The following is a 12,046-nucleotide window of genomic DNA, read 5'->3' as shown; positions in this document are numbered from 1 at the left end:
GAGCCGTTGCCACAGTAACGCAGTCGCCATAGAGATCAGACAATTCTGCCATGTTCATGCGTGCACACATTTGTAGCCTAAGAGTGGGTTAGTTGCTATGCAGCAGGGTCAGCTAAGGGGGGAGTAAAAGCTGGCAGACGGGTGATTCAATCCCCCTCAAATTCCTCTCACCCCGTTTCAGCTGGCATTCCATCAGACCCTGACCTCATTTCACTGCAACGCCCTGCAGGTAATAACGCTTCAAACCTGCTCTAGAAGATGCTAACTACACCACAGTCTGAACAATTTGACCTAACGTAGGAACTGTCTTAAGAAGGATGTTGGTCCTTAATGTCAAATAGCCAATCATTGACTTTTTGAGACAAGGCTGCAAAAAGGATTTCTTTTGGATCTTTGTTCCTAGCTTACATTATGTAGCGTCTGCCACACCATCATACACCGAGTTTACGCCTTTGACTTCAATCAACCAGGGAAAAGAAACCCCAACAAAAACACAGCCCACAAAAACCTCCAGAATGCACTGCTGCAGGCAACAACTACACCTCCCTCTTTTGAATGTTTAAGTCTCCTAATTATGAAATCATCCTCTGCTCTGAGCCTCAGTGGAAAATACGCAGAGCATCCATCGAAAATAAACAAATGAACCCTGTGTGCATTAAAAGATTGAACAGCTGTGACAGAAGTCTTTGCATCCACACCCAACAACTTGTGACAGCTGTTTGCATCACATGTGGTCATTAGTGTTGACAATCAAATGAAGCAGGGTGGAGATCTGCATGTAGACACAGCAGAGAGAGAAAGAAAGTATGTCTGTGTGTGACAGCTGTCTCTGGTTTCTAAATGTGTTCAATTACAGGCATGCTGGAGAGCTTTGTCAGGTGTGTGTGTGTGTGTGTGTGTGTGTGTGTGTGTGTGTGTGTGTGTGTGTGTGTGTGTGTGTGTGTGTGTGTGTGTGTGTGTGTGTATACCTTGGTCCCGCTGTAGAAGTCATCCTGAATGCTGGCGTTCATGAAGGTCTGCTGCAGATGCACGCTGGTGTCTATTCCGCCCGGCAACACCAGCTTTCCAGAGGCGTCAATCACCTTCGCCCCGCCCGGTATCATCAGCTCCTTTCCAACCTGCCAGAGAGAACGAGCACCACATTTAACATACTTTATCCAGGAGTGTTTTTTTTTCATACAGTATAAAGTGAACCACAGACTAGAACCAGGAGGACCTATAAAGGACAATTGGTGTTTGAGTCTATGTGCTTTGAGGTGCCGTTTACACGAGAACAAAACGGGCTGGATCCGCATAGTTTCTCTTGGGTATAGCCCTTTCATTTACACGAGGCCGTAACAAAACGATAGAAACGGACCCCACAAACGATAACGGGTCCCAAGGTGGATAGATTTGCAAACGAAACGCTCTGGGGGGTCAAACGGCTCCGTGTAATCGCCTCTATACGATCATTTCCCGATAGATGAAGCCATAGCCCCGCCTCTCCCCACCTCTGCTGCTCACTGCTGTAGCATGGTCAGTAGCTACTGCTAGTGCTACTGCTACAGATGTTAGTACAACATCTACAGCTCCTCTACCACAACCATCAGCAACAAGTGGACATGGAGAATTACATGAACTACTACATGTTGCTAAATCCACTGCGGGGCATAAACAGAAGGGCAACCATGGCAACCATGCTCCGGGGTCTTCTTCGCTGCTTTTGGTGTATCTTGTGGCGGAAGTTACAGCGCCAGTTACAGTCCCGGCATATGTACTACAGCGTGTCCAGCGTTTCCAGCGTTCTCGTGTGAACAGACACGTCAAATGAAACGAATGCGTGTGAACAGAAGACTTTTTTGAAAACGCATACTGTGCATAAACGCAAACGTTCCTGTGTGAGCGGCACCTTAGTCTAGTGAATAGAGTGGTCATAGTAAAGAGGGCCAATCAAACACACGAGTTAATACTGAATGGTTCATTACACCACACCCACAGTAAGTGATTGATTTGGATTAAATGTTCACTTATTATGTGGAACATCTCGACATTTACTGGATGTATTTCAAGGAGTTTCATAAAGACATGAATGATTCCCAGAGGATAAATTACTTAGTGAATGTTTTTATCTAGCGCTGAGAGTAAACTGTCTTTTCATACTGAAATATTAAGAGATATTATAATTAGGAATGTTTAGTGCTATGTCTTAACAATTACTGATTGAACTGTTATAAATGTAGTACACATATTGATCACCTCCTTCAAATGCATTGTAAAAACGGTGGTGATCAATTATCTTTAATCTATCGTGAACATCAGGTCCAAATTTAGATTTGTCAGATACCTAAATGACATTGAGCCATGACATTCTACTAACATGCTAAACCAAGAGGGTTAACGTGATAAACATTATAGCTGCAAACATAGGCATATTGGCATTGTCACTGTGAGCATGTTGTTGCGTTTAGCTGAAAAGTGCTTGTAGGTTATAGCATGACAGCATCAAGGATATACAGAAACATCTTAAAACTATTCTTATAATCTTTTAAAAGTGACGTACCGATCTAAAGTACTATTATCATTTGTGTAACCCTCAACGTGTTTCATAAAGTACAGTTGGGTTTTCTGGTCTGAATCATCCTCTTCACATGAACCGATTCTTATTGCCATGACAACGTTCTGCGAGCTAATTATAGTGTTTACTATGATCATGTGCAGCCACAGGGTTCATTCTCTTCATACTGTATTATTGTGAAGTGAGTCACACTAACAGCTGGGGTTACACTGGGCAGAGAGAGTGTGTGTGTGTGTGTGTGTGTGTGTGTGTGTGTGTGTGTGTGTGTGTGTGTGTGTGTGTGTGTGTGTGTGTGTGTGTGTGTGTGTGTGTGTGTGTGTGTGTGTGTGTGTGTGTGTGTGTGTGTGTGTGTGTGTGTGTGTGTGTGTGTGTGTGTAGTCTATTTGAAAGTGTGGTCTTGAGTAAGAATGCATGTGAACGTGGTGTACCTGCTGAATGATGCCGTTCTCAATGTAGACGTCTGCTTCCTGGGTGAAGTCATCGTTGACCACCTTCCCTCCCTTGATGAGGATACGCATCGAACCCATGTTGGCCATCCTACTGGAGGAAAAAAAGGAATGCATTTAAATCAATATTACATAACAAACGTGTGATGAAGACACTTCAGAGTTCTTTACAGGCAGAACTTAACCATGAAAACATACTTGCAAGGCGTTCTGAGTAAAACTAACATTTCACCACAGAGACAAATATATTTTGCCTCGTGCAAAGCAACCATTGAATTCACCAAGAGGCTCCTATTAGTGAGACACAAATCACAATTCCTTTATTTCGTTCAACCAACTGATTGATCTGTTTTATTGTGTTGCACTGTTGGAGGAGCCTGGGCCGAAGATTTTCATCGACATAAGTACAGTGTAGCTATTTACAAATGACAATAAAAGACTTGAAAAATTAATAATACAAATCAGGCAATAGTCAAGTGGAGACAGATAAAGAAAACTTAGCCAAAGAAAATGGTTCTAGTCAAAAAAGAGATTTTTTTTAAAGAGTTGAAAGCTAAAATATAACTCTGTGACACAAGGGTAGAAGATCCAGCCAGGTAGGCAGAAATAGTCCTGACCATAACAAGTATGTTAGTGCTCTCTGATGATGACTTCAGAAACAAGGTCTAAAGGGCTTTACTATATAAATAGTAACAGATTCTTTCAATTCAGTATGTTATTTCTTTATAGAACAATGTTTTTTTTTCTATTAAGTAAACTCTACTACCATCAAGGAGAACACTTGATATATGCAGGAATCCTGAAGTCAGATGTAATCCCTTTTAAGACCTTTTTTAAGATCCTTTCCATACATTTTAAGACCTCATCGCCACTTGGAGTTTTAACCGGTTACCTTGGCGACACACTTTACCTCACTTTGACTATATACAGTATTGATTGTCCTTCCTCCTTATCTTCCAACCATTTGGACGCAGACTTGTATTTCCCCATAACGATGTTGTTTGACAACCGGCGTAAACGGACCTTCGCGCGCTATCAAGCAGTGAGCGTGCGATGTCCTGTTCAGATGACGTCAAATCCAACGGGATGCCATAAATAAACTACACAGAATCACACTACACACCTACGCAATGATTACATTCAGGCACACTGTAGAATACAACCTCTTTGGACAATTTATATACTTATTGAAAACAAGCTACAAAATGTAATACCTTGGAAAATGCTGTTTAATACTTTTTAATAGCCTTCATTTTCGCTAAATTGTTTTTATCAACTTTTAATACTTTTGAAAACCCCGCGGACACCCTGTTAATAAACCTGGCGTTGCGCCCCTCTTGGCACGAACCGACTTGCTAAAGATCTTTTCATAGTCCTGCCTCAACCAATCCAAAGCCTCTGCTAACAAGAGTGAATGCAAAAGCTTCTGTGTGGTGAGGAGAACAGGAAAGCACAAAGTGTCATAGTGACAAAGAGTGGGAATGTGCTTCACAGCTTCTGTTGCAGTTATCTGAATGTAAGAAAAAGCTTTCAATCAAAAACCTGCACAAGGGGACGACTATCCATTGTTGCACACATCGTGTATTTTGAGCTAGAGTTTCTAATATATTTCTTTTGTCTTGTAAGAAATAAAACTTCCTTTAGCTTTCTCTATGAAATATTAAGGCAAGTATATCATTTACAAATCTATTACAGCATCTGCGGGAATACAACAGAGTTTCTACTGGAGGTAAAAAGCTGGTTATGTGAACTATATTCAAACCATTTTAAAATGTCCATACTAAGGATTGATGACGAGGAATCAATATCACTTTAGTTCTTAGTGGGCAGGTTACGCTAGGAAGGATGAAACGATTCGCTTCCTCAAAGTAATAATCAGCAGATGGAATGATAGTGAAAATAAATGCTGGTTACTAAATATTGAAAGCAAGTATAGTGCTGAAGGTCCTACAGGGCTTTTTGTCTCATTAACCTAATTTCAGCCATTTCTGTTTTTTGCAGAATTAGCACTTTTCAAAACTAATTGGTGTTTGTCTCGGCCCCATCCTTTACAAAAATAATGATAACTCCTGGCGATGGTAATTTGATGTTGTTATGTTGCACTGAGTCAGGACATTTACATACACTCCTTTTCTTGTTGTTTTATTTTTTAAAAGGTTACATATTTTATAAATCAAGTGAGTGTTGTTATTCCAAGTATTGTCTGCTTGTTCTGAGTCTCTACATTAAATCAAATTCATTTTAACACCAATGATTTAATGAATGTCCTACTGTTTCTGGCTAAATGCCAGGCTTCACTTTAAAATTCTACACACAATCAAAGAAATTGTCATTGCCTCTTTTTTTGTGTTTCTATGGGTATCTACATATTTCAAAGTACAATGTACATGAACAAGTGTTTATTTTTGCCTTATCATTTGGTCCCTACGTGATACTTCCAGATCATAATTGAAAAAAGCAGCATGAGCAAGTCTAATGAGATCAACAAACATCCCTCTCTGTGCATGTGTGTTTTCTGCATGGATGGCTGTATGCAATGTGTTTGATGACAGGACACAATGGCCTCCCAGTCACACAGAATCACACTCAAAGAGATGGAGGAGAATAGAGAGAAGAAGGAGAGGAGGGGAGGAGAGAGAACAGTGAACGGAATAATGAGAGAGAGAGAAAGTTGTACCCCCAAACAGAGGACAGAATAGAGGTGTAGGAATGTTGGTCAGAGATCTCTAAAATAGGGAAATATGTATTGAACAACATCAAATCTACTGCCTCAGCATTAAATAGAAGTATTTGGCACCTGGGTCGAACTTCTGTTGATCTCAGATCTGATTTAGGGGCAAAGAAGGGCTGCCAAAGAGAAGGAGAACTTAACAAGAGAGAGGCAGAGGAAAGAGATGAGGCCACTGATAGAGGAAGAGTAGAGGGGGGGTTGATGATTGGAGATGAAGTGATGGTAGTAAACATGGTGGTGGTGATGGGGGGTGTGCGGTATGGGAAACAGTGCCCTAAAGGCCTGGCATGCGGAATAAAAGATTGGTTTCCCGGGAGATGAGAACTGAAGAGCTTTCAGTAGAAAAGCCTAAGGACACACACACACACACACACACACACACACACACACACACACACACACACACACACACACACACACACACACACACACACACACACACACACACACACACACACACACACACACACACACACACACACACACACACACACACACACACACACACACACACACACACACACACACACACACACACACAAATGAGGTGGACATTTTAAAACAGTTTTCTTTCCCCAATTTGGATCATTTCAGATAAAATGGCAACCTTGTTCGACCTTTCATTGTAGTGCCCCCATCAGCCCATCAGTATTTAAAACAGCTGTGAAGAATTATTCTCAGTTGAATCAAAATGTATTAATGTCATTGGTCTTTCAAAAGCTGCAGAAAATGGAGAGTAGTTGTTTTTTCCTGAATGAAGGGAATAGTGATGCAGATAGACCTCGGTCCCAAGTACAGAGAGTGAATCACCACTGTCTAATACAACTCACAAAACATCCAATAGGATCTGACACTAGTGGAAACATATTGGGAACACATTGGAAACACCACGGGTTACAGTTCCAGCAGGCTTGATGCTAAGCTGAGGGACTGCCACATGTCTGGTATATTATACTGATATCTAATCCTGCACATATATGCTTTACAAACGGTCACTTTTATTCAATACCTAAAAGCTCGCTGGTTTGGTTTCATTCTTTTCTTTTTCTGCCATTAAATCCCGATAATAAAAAAAAAAAGACAGAATCAAAGCTGTTATACCAGTGGTTCCCAACCTTTTTCAGTCAGGCCCCCCTTGTGTAATTGGAAATATTTTCCAGCCACCCTAATCCGGTTCCCACCGAGATTGGTAGAATTGTGTGACAAAAAGATCCAACTATATAATTATATTTTATTATGGATTGAACATGAACAAAATATCTTGTATTGCCAGATGATCCTGTGCCACTGTGAAATAATGAGGTCTAATTGAAACAATTACAAATACTGCTTATCCATCCGGTTCTTTAACAGTATTTTTATTATAGGTTATTTTTGTTATTTTTTGGGGAAAAACTAGACAAATTAGAAACAGAATTCATATTGATTAATTGTATGTAGTGTGGATTATGGGCTGCTAGCACACATACCTGCAGTGGTGCAGTACCTAGTGGTCGTGTAAGAAACAACAAACACTTTAAAACCTGTCTCTGGGTCGTAATAAGGGCATGAACAATCGGCCTATATAGTCGTTTTTTGTAGGAGGACAGGCTGGCGAGTCTGTAAGCGAGATGCCCCGCCCCCCAAACAGACGAGAAAGAGAGAGAGAGAGAGAGAGAGAGAGAGAGAGAGAGAGAGAGAGAGAGATCTCCGCAACGAACACGTTAGATGTCAAGGGAGATGTATGCCTCATCATACTTTGTTGATGTGGGCATTATAGCTGAAAGGCTTGTCGTGAGCTCGTCCACTTTTCTTTTAACTGCAGGTTGTGTTAAAAATGCATCAATTTTATTGATTTTACGAGCAAACAATGTTTGTTTACAACTTCTTACCAAGCTTCACGCGCCCCCCTGCAATAGCGTGCCCCCCAGGTTGGGAACCACTGTGTTATACAGTGTTAATGTCCAGTCATGCTAAAAAAGTAATGCCGTGTGCAACGGTTTTCATGTTGTGCTCAATTAATCCAACAAGGGTAATTGAGTAACAGTTAAATAGGGGTTTTGACAGGGAGAAAAATGTCTACCTGTAATTCTTTATAACTGACATTTAAAGGCCTGAGCATTTGCTGTCACTTTTTTCAGGTCAGGTGTGTCTGAACCCAGACAGCTGACTGTGTGAGTGGGACACGGAGAGCTTTGTGTGTCTGTGAGGACTGTAAGCCAAACAAATTAGAGTCAACTTATATAATTGACACTCTTGACAGTGACACCTTTAATGCTCGCAAACACACAGTAAGCCCTGAAGGGGATCGAAGGAAAGGAGATTAACGATCAGGTGGCATCTAGGTAGGGGCATCTGTGGATCACTCAAAACTGTAACTGTCACTTTTGTGTGTTGTGTGTGTGTGTGTGTGTGTGTGTGTGTGTGTGTGTGTGTGTGTGTGTGTTTGCTTTCTGCTGTGTCACAGAAGGTATGACAGACAAACACACACACACTTACTGTAGCAATACACATGCTCAATCAGCACCCACTTGCACACACACACACACACCCTCTTTGACACCCACCCGCGCACACACCCACACACACACCCACACCCACACCCACATCCACACACACACACACACACACACACACACACACACACACACACACACACACACACACACACACTTTATGATCAGATTTGCACACGCCGAGACACACCCTGACTTCTCTCCATTCAGGCAGTTTTTTAAATGGTGGCGTTAATTAATAATGAATGAGGAGCAGCAGCAGGCAGAAAGTCCTCGCCCCAAATGTCCCACATGTTTTTATAACCACATAGACGGTCATACCAGACAGATTCTTATGATGGTATGAGCCTTTTGTTCATCATGAACAATACTGAATTACTTAAATATTCAGTTCAAATCAGCTTCCTTTAAAGCAACTTCGCTGTGTTTTCTATTCGGTGTTGCTTGACATGAATTGGCCAGGTTGTACTTTAAGGCTTAACTTTTGTATAAGATGCATTTAAACTCACATTTTGAGGTTCAATTTGAAGGTTTTCTTATAAATCCTTAACATGCCTTTGCTCATAGAAATCTAGTAATTTCCATAAAAACAAACAGAATAGGTCTTTCATTATAAATAATATGAACATCTTATTGGCTGAGGCTAAGCTGCAGTAAGAGATGAAACAAAAAGCGGAATGAAAAAGACTCCATGTTTAGAAACAATGTAAATGTGATATAGTAGCTGCTGACATCCTCAGCAGTTTCCGAGCAAGTGCAGGCTGCATGTGTGTCGGGTGGGGTGAGGTGTGTGTGTGTGTGTGTGTGTGTGTGTGTGTGTGTGTGTGTGTGTGTGTGTGTGTGTGTGTGTGTGTGTGTGTGTGTGTGTGTGTGTGTGTGTGGATGCATGTTGTAAGTGAGAAGAAAGGAGTAGACAGCTGCTGACTTCTTCTTGATCTGCACAGGGAGGGACTGTGTACACAGTGTGTGTGCAAGAGTTAATATGTGGTTGTGTGAGCTTGTGTACTGTAGGTGTGCTTGTGTGTGTGTGTGTGTGTGTGTGTGTGTGTGTGTGTGTGTGTGTGTGTGTGTGTGTGTGTGTGTGTGTGTGTGTGTGTGTGTGTGTGTGTGTGTGTGTGTGTGTGTGTGTGTGTGTGTGTGTGTGTGTGTGAACAGTAGAGCTATTTAAAAATCCATGAGAATCAGACAACTTCTCAACACACTGCAGGTAAGAATAGACATCAGACACACAGGAGGATGAGGTTTGAAGAGGTGTGTGTGCTTCTGGGGGGTCATGGATGAATAAGCCATTAGTGAATCACACACACACAGATAAACAGAAAATAAACAACAGCGTTCGCATAACTAAGTAGGCCAAAGCTCAGAGGATTAGGGCCGCCTCTCTCACACACACTCTCCTTCTCTGTGTAGTCTCCATGCTCTCGTTTGTCACACTGTAATTGAATAGTTTTGGGAAAGACAGGCATCATCTTTTATTCATCTATCTTGGTCTCAGTTCACTCCCCGTCTGACAAAATGAAAGAGTTGTGAAAGAGCTTCTGTCTGACTTTTGACCTTTCAGACTGTGCCACAAAGTGGACAAATATCAATGTCAGAATAAACTAATACTATTATTTTATTACTATCTATTAAAAATGTGCAATGTGTAATGCCTAGCCACACGCTCCAAAAAAACAGGGGCAGCATTTCACCTCTACTATCAGGATTATATAATCTAAATGGATATTCTGGCCATTTCTCAGCCCAGAATGTTTTCCTTTTCAGTCAGAGGTGGCATTACAAACAGTTTTGAGTGGGTTTGTTAGCATTTGTCTTGTATTGTGCTTAATAATGCTGCACATTCCTGAGGAACATTTACACACTTAACAGCTGAATAAATGCAACCCTAATGTAATACAGCATGGTTACGTCATCTGATTCAGATGGTCTCTAATATATTCAATTCATTGTGCTGCACTGTGGACCCCTGGAGCCCCCTAAAGCACCCTCGAGGATCCTTAAACCAAATTATTTTAAAAGCTCAGATCCACCAACCAAAGCAGGCTTGCAGAAAAACCAGCACGCAGAAAAAAAACTGTGATACAAAAGTAGGTGGTGAAACAGTAAATCAAATCAACTGTTCAAATCACATTATGTTCACACCCAAACACACATCATCGTTTGTATGCATGACGATTCTCATCATCGATCGCTACCGTGACTGAATAAAAAAGAAAAGCCTGTAAACGAATATCACACTTACATAACGATTAACACACACACATACTGCACTGATGGCACGCCACATAAAGACACACACACACGCTCTCACGCATATGTCCTCGCCCAAAGGTAACGATGCTTACGACATAGGACCAATCTTCGTGCATTTTCCTCCTGATTTAGCATCACTTGACTTTACACACACATAATGTCATTTTAAATATCATTAAAAAAAGAATTGGCTTGCACTCATTAATGTCCATTCACATGCAGAGGGAGGGATGACTCATAAGATTAAGAACAACATATTTGAAAACACTTGATATTAACGTACACCACAAAATAAACGGTTATTAACGTTAGCACCATGCAGTTATTACCGTTGGACGAGACATTATCAATAATTTTAAGGGTCTAAATTGTAATATCGATGATACATCATGTTGTATTCTTGTCAAATACTACTGTATTTAAAGAAATAGTCCATGACAGGATAATTTTTACATATTCTTTGGCTTCTTACCCTAGTTCTTCAGATTCTCAGATCCTCCTCTGCCTTTGCTTCTCACCGTTGCCCAGCACCAGCCGAGTGAGCGAGGACAGCTGGCACAGCGCGAGCCGCAGATGCTTCAGTGCCAGCAGCCAATCAGGAGCCTCTTCTACCTGAGTAACGGAAAAACCGACCAATAGGAAGCGAGAATTTTCTACCGAAGGGGTCTCCTCTGCTCAGAAGACAGGGGCGTGTCCCTGTCTTCTGAGACTCATGCTGCCTTCAAATGCTGTCGGACATACTGCGTTTACCCATATTTTCAGTTTTGTTTATCTCTTTTTGTATTTTTCTGTTGTTTTTTATTCTCTGTCAAAGCGTCTTTGAGTGTCTAAAAAATCACTATACAAGTATCATGTATTATTATTATTATTATTAGTGTGATATATATTGTATATATAGCGAATCATGTATATTCTCAATGACTAAAGGTATTAACTACAATTAAAAGGTAAAAGCAACATGCATAGAGGATTGTCACAGGTATCAACTGATTTATAATTGACTACCAATGTACCAGATGAAAAATATAATAGGTTCACACACAGTATTTTGATTACTTATTTTAAATTATTTAATTGTAAACCTAGTCAGATAAATAATCAACCTCAAATTTGGAAAAACAGACAGGTGTACCGGTACGTGAAAAGCAATATACATCTTTGGAAGGGGTGCGGCTGCAAAACATATTATAGTCACCTAAAGAAATGAACATCAGTTTATTTGTATGCTATATTTAGAATATTGTAACACTTACTTTGCTGTTACACAGCCCTCAAGCTGTTATCTGTTCCCTCTTCAAAAGACTAATTTGACAAAAACAATCATTTTAGCTCAAAACATTGATTAGTTTGTTTGTGTTATTGTGTGATTTAGATGAATCTGAAGTAACAAAACCCACACTTTAACACAAACTGCATGACTAATCAAGGGAGATGTAGACCAGCAACAGAGGTAGTCATGCAATTTAAAATTAAAAGGAGTGGCTGAGACAGGAGCAGTGATAACTTGTTTCTTATTTTATATTCTATAATTCACTGCATTCTATTTCGCTGTAAATTACTGCTTTAT

At 40.7% G+C, this 12,046-nt stretch overlaps 1 protein-coding gene and 1 long non-coding RNA gene across 3 annotated transcripts in view; one reads left to right on the top strand and one right to left on the bottom strand.

The window, feature by feature from the left end:
* The window catches only part of LOC307016394 (dihydropyrimidinase-related protein 5-like), a 23,876-nt gene extending 12,806 nt beyond the window's left edge, over nt 1–11,070 (bottom strand). The window contains exons 1-3 of one of the 2 annotated variants that reach the window (XM_079645500.1): nt 10,952–11,070; nt 2,983–3,094; nt 969–1,118 (exon numbers count right to left, since the gene is read on the bottom strand). In XM_079645500.1, the coding sequence (XP_079501626.1) occupies nt 969–1,118; nt 2,983–3,090 (258 nt within the window). In that variant the 5' untranslated portion in view covers nt 3,091–3,094; nt 10,952–11,070. The remainder of the gene's footprint in view (nt 1–968; nt 1,119–2,982; nt 3,095–10,951) is intronic. The other variant, XM_079645501.1, reaches the window with a different exon arrangement.
* Nucleotides 3,128–6,274, top strand: LOC307016122. Its single transcript, XR_013801769.1, has 2 exons — nt 3,128–3,672; nt 3,712–6,274. It is a non-coding gene; the product is annotated as an uncharacterized lncRNA (long non-coding RNA).
* Nucleotides 11,071–12,046: the final 976 nt, after the last annotated feature.

This window comes from Notothenia rossii (assembly GCF_949606895.1).
Source record: "Notothenia rossii genome assembly, chromosome: 8".
Classification (NCBI taxonomy): domain Eukaryota; kingdom Metazoa; phylum Chordata; class Actinopteri; order Perciformes; family Nototheniidae; genus Notothenia; species Notothenia rossii.
This window is presented reverse-complemented; position numbering and strand designations above follow the sequence as displayed.